This window comes from Tachypleus tridentatus, chromosome 7 (assembly GCF_004210375.1).
Source record: "Tachypleus tridentatus isolate NWPU-2018 chromosome 7, ASM421037v1, whole genome shotgun sequence".
Classification (NCBI taxonomy): domain Eukaryota; kingdom Metazoa; phylum Arthropoda; class Merostomata; order Xiphosura; family Limulidae; genus Tachypleus; species Tachypleus tridentatus.
The window spans coordinates 62,582,023-62,602,560 of record NC_134831.1 but is presented as its reverse complement, the minus strand read 5'-3'; the positions used below and the strand labels follow the sequence as shown (position 1 = coordinate 62,602,560).

Below are 20,538 nucleotides of genomic sequence, written 5' to 3'. Positions count from 1 at the left end.
GAACGCAGGAATAATACACGCATTACGTTTTATTATTATTTACTTGGCGGGAAGGATTATCACGCACTTTGATCCTTCTGAGAGATATCATGTTGGCGTTTATACGGCACGACTGTCCTACCATCTAGTGCCAATAAATTTTATATCATTAATTAATCACATTATTCAAAGTTTCGGCACGTTTTATTCTCCTGTATTTTATTAGTTTATGTTTAGATTAATAATGATTTTCGCTCACCCAGTACGTTTTCCACAAGTTACATATTATAGATTATTCACGCTTAGACTAATACTAAATGATTTCCCATGGCAAATCATTGAATCATTTTTTTTCTTTTAATATTTCCTCTAATAGGCTGCTACGAGATGGCGACAGATTTCTGTTAATAAGGAAGGATATTAGGAATTTAATATGTAGAGTTATTTGGAACGTAATATGTCAGTAAATTAGACTTTAATTGTTATAAACGGGCTCGCCGTGGCCAAGCGTGTTAAGGCGTTCGACTCGTAATCCGAGGGTCGCGGGTTCGAATCCCGGTCACACCAAACATGCTCGCCCTCCCAGCCGTAGGGGCGTTATAATGTGACGGTCAATCTCACTATTCGTTGGTAAAAGAGTAGCCCAAGAGTTGGTGGTGGGTGGTGATGACTAGATACCTTCCGTCTAGTCTTACACTGTTAAATTAGGGACGGCTAGCGCAGATAGCCCTCGAGTAGCTTTGCGCGAAATTAAAAAAAACAACCAAAAACAAACTGTTATAAAAATATATACGCTAGAAACATTTCTTAAAATAAGATCATGAGGTGCATACTGGAATTTTATGAGCCCGAATGTTTAAATCCTCCAGGTTTTAATACGGTTAAATAAATATAAAACGTTAATAATTTTCACTAGAACTAACTTCAATAACAACCAAAGAGTAAATAGAAAGTGGTATATTTAACCAGCTATGAGAAAAGAAAACATTAGAAATGAGTAGATAAAGTAAACATCGTTACAAAGTGTCGTATAAACAAAAATAAAATTTAAGAATGAATGTAAACTTGATAATAATAAATCATTAAATAAATACGACGATTAACACACGTTCTATTACTAGTTATTGAAATAACACACTTTATAGTCGTTATTTTATTTTTAGAAAAACATATAAAATATAAAAATATAGATGAAATTACGGTTAAAAAATACACAGAATGCAAATAAAATATAATATAAATAAAACCGAAACACAAACTATTTGTCGCTTTACGTTTTAAATTATTTCCATCAGAGGGCTATTTTTTAGTTAGAATTTGTACTTTTTTAATGATTCGTAGGCATCGTATCCGGCAAAGAATTTTCTCTGCTATAAAAGCAATGTATGAACAAAGAGAAACGTACTATATTATTAACACTAGATGATATTTAAGAGAGTTTGTTTGTTTGTTTTTTTAATTTTGCGCGAAACTAGACGAGGGCTATCTGCGCTAGCCGTCCCTAATTTTGCAGTGTAAGACAATAGGAAGACAACTAGTCATCACCATCCACCGCCAACTCTTGGGATACTCTTTTACCAACTAATAGTGGGAATGGCCGTCACATTATAACGTACCCAAAGTTGAAAGGGCGAGAATGTTTGGTATGACGGGGATTCGAACCCATGATCCTCAAATTACGACTCGAGTGCCGTTTAAAAGAGAAGTTCAGAAACCTGAATATTTATGTAATTGTGGTAAGAAGAGAATAGAAGAACTTTAATAGCTTGTGTGTGTGTTTTTCTTATAGCAAAACCACATTGAGCTATCTGCTGAGTCTACCAAGGGGAATTGAACCCCTGAATTTAGCTTTATAAATCCGTAGACTTACCACTGTACCAGTGGGGTACTCTTTAATAGTTTAACTTTATCATTTTTTCCGTTTCTCTAGTATTTGTTAATTATTGCGAGGAAGGGAAAGGCCAAGAGTAGATGGAGCGGTTTGTAAAACTTTACACCCACATGGCACCACCCTCATAAAAGTCACACACTTCACCCACAAAAAGAAAATTACAGATTCTTGCAACACCAACAAACATAAACAGCAGATAAAATAAACAAACCTTTATTGTAGTAATTATTTTGAATGGTTAGTTATGATATGGCATTTTGTAAGAAAAAACAAAATTTTTTGTGTTTTCTTTCATCTTTCTTTTTACTTCTACAACATATTACTTTTGCAGACTGTCATGTCGCGGAGTGACATCATAAATCTTACATGTGAAAGCACCTGCCGTTTATAGAAATATCAGAGTGAGTTAAAACTTCAGTAATAATTGTGAAGGAATATCTTTCATGTGTATTAAATATCCATATCTTCTTAGAGTTTACCAGAATGAAATTATTTTGTCATATATATATTAGTGACGATCGTCCATACGTTCGTCAGTTTCTATTATGTTATGAGTTTTCATATATAGCATTCAACTATGAATATTATAACACATATTAACAAAGAAAAAAAAGAAACCTAAACCACTTTAACCTTCATGCAGTGCTTTGTCTGCACAGATTGTGAAAGAACGTGATTCTTTTTTGTTTGTTTTTTAAGCTGGCTAGACTGGTAATGTTTTCAACATGTCTGTCCGCTAAGAAAAGTTTTTCTTCTTTTGTTTTCCCTAGTCCTTTTCTTGTTTGTCATGCCACTGTTTCTCCTGGATGAACAGCTTAGAACACATTGGGTTTTTATGTACATGATAGCAAATACTATATACAACAGAAGTTCAGTGCATGTGATCACAATATTGTTTGTTTGTTTTAAGCACAAAGCTACACAATAGGGTATTTGTGCTCTGTCTACCACGGGTATCGAAACACGGTTTCTAGCGATGTAAGTCCACAAACGTACCGCTGTACCACTAGGGGGCGTGGTCACAAAAATCAGAAGTATTATTGCTAACTTCTGTAAAGAGAAACCTCAGCGGAAAGTATACAGAGTGTATTTTAAACTATTTTAACTTTGTATAATGTATATAGTTAGAGGAAAATGTATTATAGCATTAGAGAAAAACAAAACAGAACAGGCAGACCCATTTTCGACATGAATTCTGTTTGCTTTTTTTCCCTAAATATAAAATAATTTATGACTAGATATTGAAACAATTAGTATTGAGATAAACTGCTGATTAAATAGTAAACGGAAAGAAATAATTACAAACTGGAACACGGCGATCTTATTGTTTGTACTCAAAACTTCATGGGCTGGGTTCTTCAGAATGGCATAAAAATACTTCAAAACGATACAAAGAGTTATGAAACTATGAGAACTGATCAAAACAAATTTAAAAATATAACAGGTGCATTACAAGTGGTAATTTGTTTGCAGTTAGTTACAAAGCTACGTAATGGGATATCTGTACTCTGCTTATGATGAGCATCGAAACCCATGTGCCAGTGTTGTAACCCGCAGACATATCGCTGTGCCACTGGGAAGGTAGCATAACTGGCAATATACGGATAAGTACATATCAGACTCAATACGCAGACTTTAAATATAATATCTTTACTCTCAGAGGTTTGAGAAGAATACAGTAGTTTTATGGTGTATATGTGTCTATGTAAACATATTTGACGAATCGATTTTGTTTAAAGTTTCTAAGTTTCTTTTTATACCACTACGAGTAAGATAATTTTATTAAATGTGTTAAAGTTTATGGTAAATATTGAACGATATCATTTACAACATTGTCGAGATTATCTGTTTTTTATTTCATTTTAGAAATAGATTATTTGTTTTTATTTCATTTTCTAGAAGTAGATTATTTGTTTTTTATTTCATTTTTAGAAGTAGATTATTTGTTTTTTATTTCATTTTCTAGAAGTAGATTATTTGTTTTTATTTCATTTTCTAGAAGTAGATTATTTGTTTTTTATTTATTTTTTCAGAAGTAGATTATTTGTTTTTTATTTAATTTTTCAGAAGTAGATTATTTGTTTTTTATTTCATTTTCTAGAAGTAGATTATTTGTTTTTTATTTAATTTTTCAGAAGTAGATTATTTGTTTTTTATTTCATTTTCTAGAAGTAGATTATTTGTTTTTTATTTCATTTTTCAGAAGTAGATTATTTGTTTTTATTTCATTTTCTAGAAGTAGATTATTTGTTTTTTATTTCATTTTTTAGAAGTAGATTATTTGTTTTTATTTCATTTTCTAGAAGTAGATTATTTGTTTTTTATTTTATTTTCCAGAAGTAGATTATTTGTTTTTATTTCATTTTCTAGAAGTAGATTATTTGTTTTTTATTTCATTTTTCAGAAGTAGATTATTTGTTTTTTATTTTATTTTCTAGAAGTTGATTATTTGTTTTTATTTCATTTTCTAGAAGTTGATTATTTGTTTTTTATTTCATTTTCTAGAAGTAGATTATTTGTATTTTTTTGAAAGGGGTAGATATCGTGCATTATTACATCTCTGTGTCAGGGATGGCTTAGCGATTAGTGTGTTGGAGTAGGCTAATCAAAGAGTCCGAGGTTCAAAATAAATGTCATTAAGCATTTTCCACACTTTAAGCTGTAGGCATGTTGTAAAAGTGAGAGTAAACCTTGTTATTTGGTTCTAAAAGCCATCCAAAGCTCTTAATGACTGGTGTTTCTGACTACCTACCTTCTTTCTGGTCATTAGCTCGTGTTTAGGGAAGGCTGTACTTGAATCCTGTGAGTCCGCGACCCAGCCGCTTATCGCACATGCACAGAAGTAAGGTTTAAGTTTAAAATTCTAATTCTGTGATATAACTTACATTAAAACTTACGCCCTTATTCTCTTCTCTCCTTCGCTGCGACTTATTTCTTGTTACTGTATTTACTGGAACTTTTATAGCTAGGGAGTGCTGGAAGGTGACATACAACTTTTGATTCAACATCAACCATGACTCGTGTATTCAAAAATATGGCAGTACTTAATGACTAATACATTCTTGAATTGTGTGCCAAAATAAGTTGTATAGGATATTTTGGCCATCGGCTTATAAAGGTAACACAACTGAAAAGATAAATTACAATCACATCAAAATTAACAAAGAAGTATATCAAGTTACAAATCCAACATAACTGAAGAGGTACATTACCATCATGTTAAAAATTAGAAAAAAAACTATACCAGTCTATACACTGAACACAAATGTAGAGGTACATTACCCTTACGTCTGGGGGAAGTTATTACAAAATGTAATTATTTAACTCATCGTGCATGTCACAGATTTGATAATAATTTTCGGTTACAGCAGTAAGAAGTTGCACGCTTCGGATATTCAAAGGATTTTTTTTTATAAGCACAAAGCTTCACATTTAGTAATCTATGCTGTGTCCACTGAAACTCGATTTGTAGGGTTATGAGGTTTCAGAGTTACTGTCGAGCCAGTAGTTAAACACGTGCCTTAATTTATATTATCTTAATCCTTGTGAAACTATTGGTAGAATGTGCTGACATCAGAAGCTATTATATAACATCTGTCCTCGACATGGTGGGTAGAATACATTGTGTAGTCTTGTGCTTAATTCCAAACAAACTTGTAATATCTATTGTAAGTTTAAAAGAAATTCGACAAATATATTATCAATAATTCCAGACAAGAAAACAGAAATTTTCCGATACTGTCACTGAATGATTGATTTAGAAAAAAATATTGCTTGTAACATTTTGTAATTGTTTGTAAGCATATAAAGAAGGAAAATAAAACACGTGCTTTCTTTCTCTATGTCTCGTAAATTAGAGCTGGTAAAAAAACGAAAATGGCAAGAAAAATCTACAAAAGTTTTAAAAAATAAAAGTAAGACTTTACAGAGAAATAATGCACCCATTGGCACAGCGGCGTGTCTGTGAACTGAAATCCGCTAAAAACCGGATTTTGATATCCGTGGTGGGCAGAGAACAGATAGCCCATTGTATAGCTTTGTGCAAATAAACAAACAGAGAGATAAAATATAATAGTAATGCCTGAGTCACTTTATATTCGAAAGTGTAAACTACAGTAAAGTAACAACGATATTAGAGCAACTGTTTTATACTTGAGGTAATGAAGGTAGAGAATACGAAAAGAAGACACCTGCTGCTTTCGTCGGTTAGAGATAGTAAACAGAGAGAAAAGGCCAAGGAAACACGTGCAAGTTGAGACTGTAATAAAGGACAAAACTCAATTATTATTGTTTTAAAATATGACAAAATAAACTGAAATACCAATTATTGTTATACTCGACTTAGTAAAACACATAAATAAATAAAAACACGTACAGTTTTCATCCAATATTCCCCCACCTCCAGTGGCTCAGCATTTTGTCTAATGATTTAAAACGCTAAAACCTATTTTCGACACCCACAGTGGGAATATTAACGAACACCCATGTTGTAGTTTCGTACTTAACATCAAAAATAAAACAAACAGTCGTGAACTACAGGTACTAAACAAACAGAAACGACAAAGTAAACACGTACACGTATCTTAAAACTTAAAAGTGAGATTACAGAGAGAGAAAAAAACACACATCTGTAATCTTTATTTCGTGTTATATAAAAAGTACTAAAGAAAAGCATACTAACTTGAAATATGTTACAGTTGACTTAGGAAAGACGCAAATAACAAAATACCTTATCGTAAAGTAGATACACTCAGTTGGTAAAAAGTGAAAGGAAACACGTGCAAGAGACTTAAGATGTATAAGAGTGTACAAAAAGATAAAAAAATCAATTGTAAAATGTAAAGTGTTTTATGCTGGAGACGGCAAAATAACGTGAACTATGCGAATAAAACAACTTTATGGGTTTTCGTTTATCGCCCACCACATATATATGTTATTATTATTCCCTTCACAATCTGCGAGTCATTGGTTCGAATCCCGTCACTTATCATGCTCGCTATTTCATCCGTGAGGGAGCTGAAATGTGAATGTCAATTCCACATTTCATTAGTAAGAGCATCTCAAAATCTGGCGTGGGTGGGGTTGATTGGCTGGCTGCCTTCTTTCTAGTCTACCACTCCTAAATTAGGGAACGGCTGGCGCAGATAGTCCCAGAGTAGCTTTGCGTGAAATTCGACAAACAAACAAACAATGTACTGATCACATGTAACGTATTATAAAGCGCATTATATTTTATAAATAGTACGTCCAGATAAGAGTATTTTAACATTATTTTGTTGCTCAACTACGATTACGTCTCTTAAAATTTCGGCAAATACATTAATTAATTTATTTTGAATACTAGACAAATATATTCCACTACAAAGTTTGTTGAAGATTTGTGTATTAAACGTGCTTCCTGTAGGAAAATGCCACCGACACTGTAATTGAAAAGTTCTAAAAATGATAGTTCTCAGTCGTTAATGTATCACATTGTGAACATTTTATTGACACAATCAAATGTAGTTCCCCACCCCCTGACAGATAAGTGCAGCTGTCTCTAACATTCAGATTGATGACGTACGTACGTCGATATGTTTATTTCACTGAAACAACTGTTTCTTCATATGGTATAAAATCTTCAAGACAAACTGGGGAGTTGACCAAGAAGATTAGGCAGCCAAGCCTCAAACATAAAGTATTTTGTGTTGTACAAAGTGTACACCATATCAGTATCACAACCCACATATTCACACACATACGTATATACGTTAGGAGTACGTATCTCATCGTAGTAATTGATATTATGCGTATCTAAATACAGAAGTTTTACTATTTTTTTTATTGTTTACAAAGTTTGACAGTCTTGTCTGTAATTTATTATCTCTATTATTAACATTGCCCTATTTAAGTACTTTCAACGTCACAATGCTTTTCCAAATTCTCAGGTTTGATCAACTAAATGGCAGCTAACAATGGAAGTTTGGTTTGAATTTCGCGACAAAACTAAACGAGGGTTATCTGCGCTAGCCGTCCCTAATTTAGCAGTGTAAGACTAAAGGGAAGGTAGCTAGTCATCACCACCTACCGCCAACTCTTGAGCTACTTTTTTACCAACTAATAGTGGGATTGACCGTAACGTTATGACGCCCACATGGCTGAAAGAACGAGCATGTTTGGTGTGAGGGGATTCAAACCCGTGGATTACGAGTCGAGCTCCTTAACCACCTGGCCATGACAGGACGACAATAGAAGTAAAATATTGAAAAATTCAATATATTTCTATCTGTTATGTTATTGTTAATTTGTGTGTTTGTAATGTTTCTGATAAAATAAATACAACATGTAATACGCAATATTCAGCTTCCGTTATTGAATCATTAATTTTGAACAAAGATACTTCATTAGAAATTCTGATATTTTCTGTACAAAATACTTTATTTTATACTGAGAAACTGCCAAATTTCGTGAAGATAAATAAATCGTATCGGACGATGTATCAATACAATTATGCCCCTGCTTTTCGATACTATACTCGTATTGTATTTCTGTATTGCCACTCTTTTAGTGTATATATATTTAAAACAGAGAGAGATATATAGAAGGGCAGCAGGAGGGACAGACCTTTGTCTGTTATCGTTACACAATTTTACCTTTAGTATCAACAAACTCAAAAAGTAGAGCGTGACATCTGATCATTCATGATGTGATATTTTTTACGTGATGAGAGTTGATGTCATATATAAAAAAACGTAAACTTGCTTACTTTTGTATAAAATCTTATCTCTTATGGTTATCATTGTAAAGAAGGAAAAATGTTAGCTGCATGCGAAGATTGTTTTTTATTTTATAACTTTTCCACAATAAACGCCACTACGTGGTGATAACGTGAAACATTTAAAACCACGATATGACGCCCATGATATTTTAATTTATGACGGCTGCCTGTCCACTATTATGTTTATTGTACGAACTAAGACATGTCTCAGACTTACTAAAGCGAAGTTGTTCGGCCTTACTAAACAGTATCCCAGTAGTTGATTATGTTACTAGGAATCATTTTTCAGTTTCAGTTACAATATGTTTTACGTCATAACTCAAAGACAGTTTGTCAAATCACTAACAAATCAGTATAACAGTTTATTTATTCGACACAGCATTCAGACTATAATAAATCTTTAACACGAGTGTTCACATGACAAGACATCGAAAGATGAGGTATATTTTGTCACATGTTTATTGAACTAAAGAAAAAAGAAACAGAAACAAGAAACGAAGAAAGGGTCCAGTGTGAAACTATCCTAAAAATAAAAGGTTGTAATATTTACGAAATACACAGCTGAAACTTCTGACCGAAGCTTTATTTTGTGATGGAAAACATCAAACGTCGTTCATTTTACACTCTGTAGTAATATATGAAAGCTGCCGGATTTTTATATCTAATTATTAGTTAGCGTTTATCACGACCCGCGTTTTTAGTGTCTTTGGAATTAGCGAGCCCGAACTGTGAATCCGAAAGTTCATGGTTTGCGTCCCGTTTCTTTAGGAAAACGTCCTTTGTTTAGCTTTACACAAATATTCTATTAACTTTCCAGTAATTATATTTATAGTATTAACATGAGCGTAAATATAGCTTGTGACGTCTCACTTTTGTTCAAAAGAAACTTATATGATTTTTTCACCTTTTATTTTCATGCTCGACTTTTTGAACTTGGGGTCGGTTGGTAAATATACACTATGAGAGTGACATTAAAAGTTAATGTTGGGTGACGTTGACAGCTGTCTTCCCTGTGATGTATCACTGCAATTTTATGGACGGCTACACTGTGGTATCCTGATTTTAGTGTTTGAAAATAAACTCTGAAATATAAAGACTTAAAGAACTCGAGTTAGGATTACGTCTAATTTATCTTACGTGAGGTGGTTACGTAAAGAGAATTATCCAAAGAATTTATAATACAGTAGTGCCACATGATCAAATAATGTCTTGACTTATAAATTACAAAAGTTATAACCCAAAAAAGTATTTGGAAGCATTTATATGTTTTTGTACATGCCTAGGATAAAAATATCTAAATCAGTACATGTGCAGTAATAGGTTGTATAACCCATAGGTCAACAGCATACTGCTAAAATTATAAGAAATATATTATCTTAGTGTAAGCTTTTATTGTTTAAATATTTCTTATGCAATAAATCTGACAGAGAATCCAAGACTTTGAAGAGACCAGTCATGCTGTAAACGATTTATACTAAATGTATTCAGTTTTAGTCATTGTTAATTATATTTATACAAACAAAAGTAGAGCATTAATTAAACAAGAATCTTTGCATTTTTACTTGTTTTGATTTTAGCGCAAAATAAACTACGTGTGCTTTGCCTACAGCAGGGATCAATCCTATAATTTTTAGATCTCAGGCCTTCAACTCATCACTGAGCTTCAGGGAAACATTGCTGTATGAACAGCTACAGTCAAAACTAGCAAAACTATATATTCAACAACTAGCTATTATTGTAAGAAGGTCTTCGACAGCAGAATCTATAAAAATAATGTCCCACATTTCACTACCTAAATGCACATCCGCGCGCACTTAATTCCAACAGATGTAAACAGAAGGAGGGCGTAAATAATTTTAGCAGACATTTTGCATAACAATATAAAAAAACACTTTTTTTAAGAGGTGTAACTTTATGTCATAGAATAAGATAAGTTTATTTGTTGATAGTATTAAGTACGGTAAAGTTTAGCTCTAACTACACTAAAGTAAAAAACGCACAAAGTTACAGTTAGCCTCCCAGTCGCTCAGCGGTATGTCTGTGTACTCACATCGCTAAAAACCGGGTTTTGATACCTGTGGTGTGTAGTTGTGCTTAATTACAAACAAACAAGTTACAGTCACCTTATTTCTTTATGGATTGTAGGTCATATTTATTAAAGATTTCATTAATATAAGATCTAAGGAAATTGGTTTGTGTTTGGTTATTGTTTTCTTTTAATTTCACGTAACGATACGCGAGGGCTATCTGCGTTAAGACAATCGGACAAGAATTTCTTTGTGCTATCCTAAAAATATTGTATTTAAAGAAGAATGTTTGCGAAATAAATACTAGTTGGACAGCAAACACCGTGAGGGTGTTATATATTAGGCCAATTCCACTATTCATTAGTAAAGAGTAGCTCAAAAGTTAGTGGTGGGTAGGCTAGTTGCTTTCACCGTTTATAATTTAGAAGCGATAGACTAGAGAGAAGGCATTTATTCAACACTACCCATCAACAACTCTTGAGCTACTCTTTACCAATGAATAGTGGGAGTGACCGTAACATTATAACGCCCCCATGACTGAAAGGGCGAGCATGTTTAGTGGGATGGGGATTCGGACGCTCAAACTTTACGGTGCGAGTCAAGCGCTCTAACCACCTGGCGATGCCATATAAACAAAATGTTGCTTGATGTGAAATTTACTGCAAAACTCTACGAGGACTATCTGTGCTAGCTGTCCCTAGTTTAGTAATGATGGTGTGAACACCACCCACCAAAACTCTTGGATTACTCTTTTGTCGATGAATAGTGGAACTTTATGCAATATCATAATATCCCCATGGCTGATAGGAAGAGCGTGATCGTTGAAGGGGCTCGATCATGAACACGCAGATTGTCTAAATAGCGCCTTAAGCACCAGTCCATATCAGGGCCAGTTTATGCAATAAACAAGGACCGAATCTACAAACACAGACACTTGCAGGTAATAAAACAAATAAACAAGGTATAACTAATTAAAGTATAATATAATTAACATATAATAAAAGAAGTTATAATATTTTATTTGATATCGAATCGCAACGACTTAATGTCAAGATTATTTTTGATTTCAAAAGCGTAGGGCCGGCCATGTTCCACGAGTAGCTTCCTTGTATCGTGGATCCAAGACTCGTGTCTTGACGCAAAAACGTTACCTGCTCTTTAGAGCGATGAGTGCGTTATAAAAGCGACGGTCAAAGTTGGCAGTAGATGTTGTTGACTAGCTGGCTTTCCTCTGGTCAAGTGGTTCTTAAATGTATTTGTTCGCGGAACACCAGTTGTTGTTGTTGTTACTGTTTGTATCTCGGCGAACTGTAATAAAAAGTTGCACAATATGCTCCCGGCTTGTTTTCGTAATTATACAACCTTTCCCATACCACCTGAAAGGAATTTGCGGTCCATCAGTAATTCGTGAACCGCAGATTGAGAACCGATTTTCTAGTCTGCTATTTCAAAAGTAGGAATTACTATACACAAATAGTCAAAGATGTAGCTTTGCGAGAAAATTCTGAAACAAACAAATGGACCCAAATTATATAATTAATCACACAAATATAAGTTCATTGCTGGTGTAAAAAGAAACTAATACCAATGATTTACCAAGGTTTCACATATGTCAGAGAATATTTAAATAATTACTGTAAAATTATCAAACGAAGATTTTAGTTTGTTTTGAAGTTCGCACAAAACTACAAGTGGGCTATCTGCGCTACTCGTTCCGCATTTAGCAATGATAGACCAAAGAGAAGGAAACTAATCAACACCACCCACCGCCAACTCTTGGGCTAAAACAAAATAAACAGTTTACACTTTGTTGCTCCGTATATTTTTAGCATTAACCTATACAATGGATTTATTTTGCTCTCTGTCAACCGTGAAGAATCGATCTCAAAATTTTAGCGTGATTAATCTGTATACTTACCGCTGACACACCGGACACTGTCTCGTCAATGTTAATTAGTTTCACTTAAGTTAAACATACCAACTGACATATTTTCACGCATATGATGCTACAAGTACGAAAACATAGCCAAAATCAGACTCAAATATCTTACTCAAGTTGACAATTCGTTGATAGACATAATATTCTACCTAAAAAAAACCACTGAAATCACTATGTTTAAATGTGTTTGTGCAAGTAATTATTTAAAGTAGATGTACTGCCCCTAAAATAGATAACAAAAACAGATGAGTATTTAATTGAAAATTCCATGGAACAGTTATCTCGTACTCATTCTTATTCTGGGTCAGGTGTGGCCTCTCTGGCTAGCGTGCTCGGATGAAATCGAAATTTCGTGATTCACGCCACACTGCCGCCAAATCATGTTCCGCACTTCGAGGCGCTATAAGAATGACGGTCAAATTCCAGTAATCAGTCAGATGAGTGTGGTCCTAGAGTTGAGAGTGGGGTTGAATAGTTGCTTTTGTTATAGACTGTCATTTTAAAATCAGGAATGGTTATTTGCAGTTAACTCTTATGTAATTTTTTCACAAACATTCTGAAACAAATAAACAAAAACTCTAGTTTTCAAATCAAGCTAATGTTCTTTTCCAGATACTTTAAGATTTCAGAGCTGCTAAACTATGTAAAACACTAACAATATCAGACACTTCAGGTCTGGCATGACCAGGTGATTAAGGCACTCGATTCGTGATCTGAGGGTTGCAGGTTCGAATCCCCGTCACACCAAACATGCTCGCACTTTCAGTCGTGGGGCGTTATAATGTGACGGTCAATCCCACTATTTGTTGGTAAGAGAGTAGCCCAAGAATTTGTGGTGGGTGGTGATGACTCGCTACCATCCCTCTAGTCTTACACTGCTGAATTAGGGACGCCTAGCGCAGATAGCCCTCAAGTAGCTTTGCACGAAATTCAAAACAAACAAACAACCTAATTCTAGATAGATTAAGACTCGTTGCTTTTGTTGTTCTTTTCATGTCACATTAAATGACTTTATCGTCACGTTCAAATATAAATACAAATAATCATGTAAACGAGAGATATAAAATGACTTATCATTTGATATAACTTTATAATATGTATAGTTATTTTGAATTTATAAGTCTTACGCTATTTCTATCAATATGTTCGAAAATATTAACATATAGCACATGCAAAATGAGAGTTTGCTCACTTGTGTCACCTGGTTTTTATATCGTTGAAGACCTGGGAGGTTCAGGTTCCCTTTGGATCTATTTCTCTCCTGAATTAATGACTGAAGAACTGTCAAACACTACTGATAGTATTCTAACATAACACACTGATTTAACTTCTTCGTCTTTTCGGGACCGGGTCCTTGAATATAATGCTAGTAGCATTTAATGTAATTCTCAGTTTTTATTGGGTCACAAACAGTTCGTACCGAAGTATTTCGCTTCATTTGGTTATATAAAGTCACAAACAGTTCCGAAATCAAACTGCACTTGTTCAGAAGAAATATTTACCAGCGCATATTTGTGCGTGAAATACCCCTTTTAAATACCACGATTATATCAAACTCCGGGTAAAATAATTTTAATATCTTGTGCAGATGGTCTTATTTCTAAAGTAGAAATGTAACGGTGTGAGGTACTTAGTCAACTTTTGTGTGGTGACCTTTTTCTTTTGTCAAATCGTTTTAATACAATTTTTTGTTAAAGTAACGTAACCAGCAGTCTTTGGTTTGTTTGTTTTAAATTTCGCGCAAAGTTACTCGAGAGATATCCGTGCTAGCCGTACCTAATTTTGCAGAGGGAAGGCAGCCACTCATGACCACCTCTTTTACCAACGAATAGTGAGATTGACCGTCAAATTATAACGCCCCCAAGCCAAGGCTGAAAGGGCGAACATGTTTGGTGTGAGAGGGATTCGAACCCGCGACCCTCAAATTACGAGTCGAGTTCCTTAACCACCTAACCATGCCGTGCCAATGACCAGTCTATCAATCTGTCTTTTTAATGGAGATGGGTTTGCATAATCGTGTAGAAATTATGAGTTGGTGGTTTCTGGTACTCTACAAGCTGTGTTAAGTATTGAATTTTGTATTATTCACAGTTTTTTTTTAAGATTTGTTTTTGCTACTTTTAACCATGCTGTGCATTCATATTATATTACTGGTCTAATATACTGTTTATACATTTTAGTAATATTTTCTGTTGACACTCCTGTATTTTTGCCTATTAGCCTGTTGAGATAGTTTGCTCGTTGCCACACTTTTTCGTAATTGCAAATATATGCTTTCTCCAAGTTAACATTGAATCATACGTTAGGCCTAAAAATTTTGCTGACGAACTGGTATCAAGAGGAGCTCTGATACTTACTTCAGGAGTAATAATCAGTGATGCCGAGAAACCCACTTGTTGAGAAATTTATATGCAAAAACGGCTCGTTTGGGTTGAGAAAATATTTTACATATAAGAGCGTAATTTAAGTGATATTTCGAAAAAATAATAATTTTGTTTTCGGTATATTAATTTTAATTCTATATATCTGACAGTACAAACTATTTGATTTAAAACTCGTTGTAATTTATTTGATGCTGTTGTGAGTGTATTTGAGCTCTTCTAAATAGCCACATTCATCAGCAAACTATGAAGTTGAACTACAATTAATATCATTTAATGGCATGTCGCGTACTTGCGGAATGTACAGGATAGGGCTAACTACCCCGCCTCTAGAGTAAAATATTCCGAATACGAGAACTGTCTTCTTCTTCTCACTATTGACATTTTGGTCTTTGTAGACCAAGGAGAGTTAGGTTCACTGGGACCTCTTCTTCCTTGAGAAATTGCGCTACACTGTGAAATAACATCTCAAATTACCCGCGGATTTATGGTGGAATTCATTCAGCAAAATAATCTCTAAATCGTTGTGCTTCGTTTTAATTTAAACCATAAAGAGAATTTCACTTATTTCAAAAACGTCTATATATTTTAAGACGACATCTGTGGTATTAAGTATTGAAAGTCTGAAAATTATAATATTACGTATCGAGGAACCACCTAACTAGATGTTAGAGCGGACGTACACTTGACAAAGTTTAGAAACGTACAGAAAGTAGTCCGAAGAGGAGTTAATAGGGGAGAAGTTAGCGTACGTTTAGTGAGTGACAAGAAGTCATGCGGTTGGCTGGGGATGATCAGAAGGCAGTTGGGACAACATGCGGGTTGTTCAACGAAGATGTTTCAGGAATTCAGGAGGAAAGATTTCGTGTTGATCGACGAAAGCTGGAACAAATGCTTCAAGGTAAAATTTAAGATATATATTCTCGAGAAGCGGCTCTAAACAACAAAGATAAATTACGTTGATTAATTAGTGGCGCATAGTGGTCTTTACTTCGTAAGTTGTAGGGGGCAGCAGTGAAGTAGGTACGATAGGCCTAAGTATGAATTCTGTGCACAAAAATTTGGTTGTTGTAACTAAATATATATGGCGATTTTTAAAGCTTCGTTTTCTTCAATTTAAGTGCTCGATTAGAAGTTACTAAAGTAAGAGTGTACTCGTCAGTAACGTTAGTTTATGCAACATATATTTAAAAATGTATTGAAATTATATCAAATACATAAAAGTAAGTTCTAATCTTCTAATTCGCATCAAATATAAATTATAATCAACACTAACTTTCTAGATATTAAAATTGTAAAATGTAATCACTACGAATATACAAGTAAATCGCAAAATACAAGTTTCGAGTAGCGAATTATTTGTACCTGGTACAAATTTTATATGTGGATAATTGGTAAAATTGTGAACATTGTGATAAAACTAAAATTTGTTTTGTTTTTGTTTAAATATATTGTCATTTGAGTATTTAAATTTCTAAACTAGAACAAGTGCTGCCATCTCTGTACCATATGAGTTGTAATAAAATATTCACGTTTTAGGTGTAAAGCTGGTATTTAAAAAGATCAAATTTATTAAAGATTAAAATGGAAGTATTAAATATGTAGTCTGGTGATTACTCAATATAATTTATTAGCATTAAAAAACAAAACCATAAATAATCCTGTTTACCTGGTGTAAAGTCAAAAACAATATATTGCCAATTATCATATCAACGTGAAAGGTTTAGCTGGTGGTAGTAAAAGAATTAAACGTCAAGTTAAGGAAACTTTGTTGTTAGATAGCAACATAAAAATTTTCTAAAGTTTTTCTTGCGTATGCAGGAAGTGGAAGTTTTCTCCAGGCAGGTTCTCGTTGTGTTGCTTAGTCATGATATAGAAGATGAATTATTTTAAAATGATAGATCGATGTTGTTATTGTGCTAAACCTTAAAACTAGTAAAAGTCCGGTCTATAAACAGCACCTGGAACTGAATAGTGGTATTTTCGTATTTCTGTTGGACATCTACTTCTGTATTTTCGATTTTTTGTAAGTAAAGTACAAAATAAAAGTCATGTCTGACTAGTTTTAGGTCACAATCTCTATTTTAGATTCCCGTAGTGTTTAATCGAGAAATATGGTTGCTGTTAATCATTATTTATATGTTTTTAGCCTAGTGGGAAACAAATTTGTCATGTGACAAAGTGGTTTTACTCGTATAGCTCTGCTATTAGTAAGCGTAGGCTTCGTATATTAGAATAGTAAAGTTTTAATTATAATGATATGCAAAAAATACTTTAAGTCTGGAATCAGACTTCTGAGTTGTTAACTCAAAGGTGAACTCGTATGTAATAACAAAAATCAAATTCCTACAGCTATCGCTGATTAACATAGCTTAGCATAAGAAACTATAATTTGCCCAAGAACTTTAAAATCATTTTATTTGCAAGTATTGTGTTTATAAAGAATAGTTGAACAGCGCCACACTTACAGAAAGTGGAAAGTATTTGTGACACTGTATAAACGCCTACGGGAAATGAATGTACTAGTTATTTTAAATGCTTGAGTTGCAATATTTGGCATACGAACACTTTATAAGCTAAGCTTCTAGTAAGACTGCTTATCAAAAGGATTTCTTAAATATTTTCCTTGTACGATCATGCTAGTAAAATCCATATCCAAAACACTACAGTCGTTTACGTAGAGAGTGTAATATTGTATTAAAGTTTTTTTTTTATGTAATACAACGTATTAATGCACAAGAAACAATGAGGCTGTTCAGTTAGGAACGACATAGTATACCACTTTTAATATCGACAGTAAAGAAACGACGTCTGTTTAGTAACTGCGTTTCAAAATTGTTTTTGTTTAATTTTTTGTCCTAAAGAACAGTTAAAACTGCCAAAATGTTAGCTCCTGATTAATAATATGAAAATAAGGGCTGTGTGTCGCTTACTTCTATACGTGTAACATTAAGACACGTATTCTAAACTCTCCACCTTAATACTTATCTGATGCTTTGTTCTGTAGTTGGCTTTGTAACCTTAATTAAAATGACCACATCTTATTGTGCTTGAGTATGTTTTATTTTATTATAAAATAATACTCTTACCTGAAGGAAACTGTAATATCAGTTACAGTTACGCCTGAGTTGAGGCGTAATCAAGTAATTAATGAATGTTCATGTGATTTGTTTATATTTTGTTGATCTTCAAACCTGACATTCAAGTCCATTAGTAACTACATATGAATAATACAATTATTAATGAAATGTGTATTACTGAATAGTTTTATTGAATTTGGGCGCAAATAATGGTGAACAATTATGAACGTTTACACTCTGATTCTTTCATCATAGCATCACTGTTGGCTTTGCTATTATTTATTAAATGGAAACTTTTGTAATAACTAGGAAGGTACATATAAACGATTGGATGTATTTGATTAATGCAAGTGTTTAGATTTGCCATCAAGTAACTCGGTAAAAAACGGAATGCTGCTACTACGAAACAAGAAAACGTACGTCAGTTACTCACACGTGAAGTAATTGAAGCTGACGGAGGGGGGGAGATGCTTAATATGTTCTACTTTCCTCACTCTTCTTGGAGGGCTACTTGATTTGTGTATTGTGCAACCAGGGGCGATTTTTTAAAAGGATCTAGTTTGTTATTTTCAGACTACAGTAAAAAGTATAACTGTGCTTCGAAGGAAATGCATGTTTTATTTTTTTCGTCTTGGTTTGAAATTCTAGTCCTCGGTTTTTTGTTTGTTTTTTTTCGTATAAGAACAAGAAAATAAACGCGATGTAATATTTGGTTAGTTAAGTGGGAGAGAAATATCGATATATGTATTTTAATTACCTGTAAATTCTTTCTTGCATATCATAAGTTTTAGTTATATACTGGTGTGTTTGAATGTGTATTATTAAAGAGCTTGTAACTTATTCATTTATAAGTATGTCTGTTATCTACACATTCTTAACGATGGATAAAGTAAACAACTATTCCTCCTATAAAAAGCTTTCTCTCACGCGGGAAATTAGTGGGTTCCAGTTTTTCACCCCTCGATGTGGATTCCTGTGCGTGGTGAGGGGACCTCCCAGGGAAGGTTCTGTTCTATCTGGTTACCTTCTCTGGGATCTAAACATCCACCCACGTGTTTGCCGTGCGTGGCGACCCGTGAAGGGGAGGAGAGGATCCTGGTGGATGAGGGGTCCAACCCTAACACACCACTTTGGCCTCGAATTCTTGTAGACGGGCGGCCTTTGGGTGGCCCCCCTTGGGTCAATCGGCTGGTCCACTTGTGCTAGAGTCAACCAAGTACCAGTGTTGGAAGTTCTCAACGGGTGTTGTGGACATTGTGCCTGATGCTGGTGTTTGGGTATAGTGCTCACGAAACCCTGGCGTTGCTGCATTGTCTTTGCATGACTATGTAGTGCGTCCCCTTGTAGGGCTCCATGGTGGGTGGGGTCAGTGGGTACCGAAATTTTTTCTTTTTCCTATGGATCCTCCAAAAAATTTAAATAAAATTGTAAAAAAACAGTCAATGGGTAAGCGACCACGTCTTGAATACTCAGAACAGCAATATTCAACATCAGTAACACACGTACCTCATTTTCTTATATTACATTCTCTTTCGGAAAAAACCTTTAGGGCAAATGTCCCCTTTTTTTATTCAAAAGGGACTAGAGGGACTTGCTGGCTCTCCAAAGTCAGTAAAGAAACTTCGATCTGGTGACATATTGGTTGAAACATCCACATCCCAACACAGTGAACTCCTCTTGAATTCAAAGGCAATTGGGGATATACCTATTGAGGTTACACCCCATGCTACCTTGAATTCTTCACGAGGAGTTATTGTTGAAAGGGATTTGAAGAACGTTCCCGAGTCAGAGATTCTCGCTGGTCTCTCCATTCAAGGAGTTTCTGCAGTGAGGCGCATCTCCACTCGCAAAGATGGAGTTACACTGCCAACAAATACCCTCGTTTTAACATTTACTTCACCACGTGCACCTGCCACCATCAAGGCAGGTTATCTCATTTGCAGGGTTCGGCCATACATACCAAACCCTCTTCGATGTTTCCAATGTCAGAGATTCGGCCACTCAAAGACATCTTGTCGTGGTTCCCTGACATGTGCTCGTTGTGGAGGCAAGGACCACGATGCCTATGACTGTGACATGAACCCACATTGCGTAAGCTGCAATGGTTCTCACCCCTCTTACTTTCATTCTTGCCCAAAATAATTGGTGGAAAAAAGAGGTGCAGCATTTGAAAACGACACATAACATTAGTTATCCTGAGGCTCGGAAATTGCTGTTCACAACTCCATCTCGGACATATGCTGCTGCACTTCATTCCACAACTACAGCGGGAGTGTAAACAGATCTCTCTGTGCCTCCAAGAGAATCGTTTTCAAAACAAATGAAAAGCCTTTTGACCTCCGTGGTTAAAAAGGTTGATGAATCGACTTCCACACCCATCTCTGTTCCTCCCATACCTTCCCACAAACCTCAAGATCCACGTCCTTCAGTTTCAAATACAGGCATTTCTTCTGATACATCTTTTTCTCCCACCACAAGAGACAA

At 34.5% G+C, this 20,538-nt stretch overlaps 1 protein-coding gene and 1 long non-coding RNA gene across 9 annotated transcripts in view; one reads left to right on the top strand and one right to left on the bottom strand.

The window, feature by feature from the left end:
- Positions 1 to 20,538, top strand: part of LOC143255810 (protein bicaudal C homolog 1-B-like) — an 80,108-nt gene that overhangs the window by 6,135 nt on the left and 53,435 nt on the right. For 2 of the 8 annotated variants that reach the window (XM_076512072.1, XM_076512071.1), the window contains exon 1: positions 15,356 to 15,875. The exons of 4 other annotated variants lie outside the window; for them this stretch is intronic. In XM_076512072.1, the coding sequence (XP_076368187.1) occupies positions 15,749 to 15,875 (127 nt within the window). In that variant the 5' untranslated portion in view covers positions 15,356 to 15,748. Of the gene's footprint in view, positions 1 to 15,355; positions 15,876 to 20,538 lie in introns of those variants that run through there. 2 more of the 8 variants (XM_076512074.1, XM_076512073.1) reach the window with 1 other exon arrangement.
- On the bottom strand, positions 5,940 to 6,383 carry LOC143255812 (uncharacterized). The gene is made up of 2 exons (XR_013030852.1): positions 6,246 to 6,383; positions 5,940 to 6,128 (listed from the first exon to the last, which is right to left on the bottom strand). It is a non-coding gene; the product is annotated as an uncharacterized LOC143255812 (long non-coding RNA).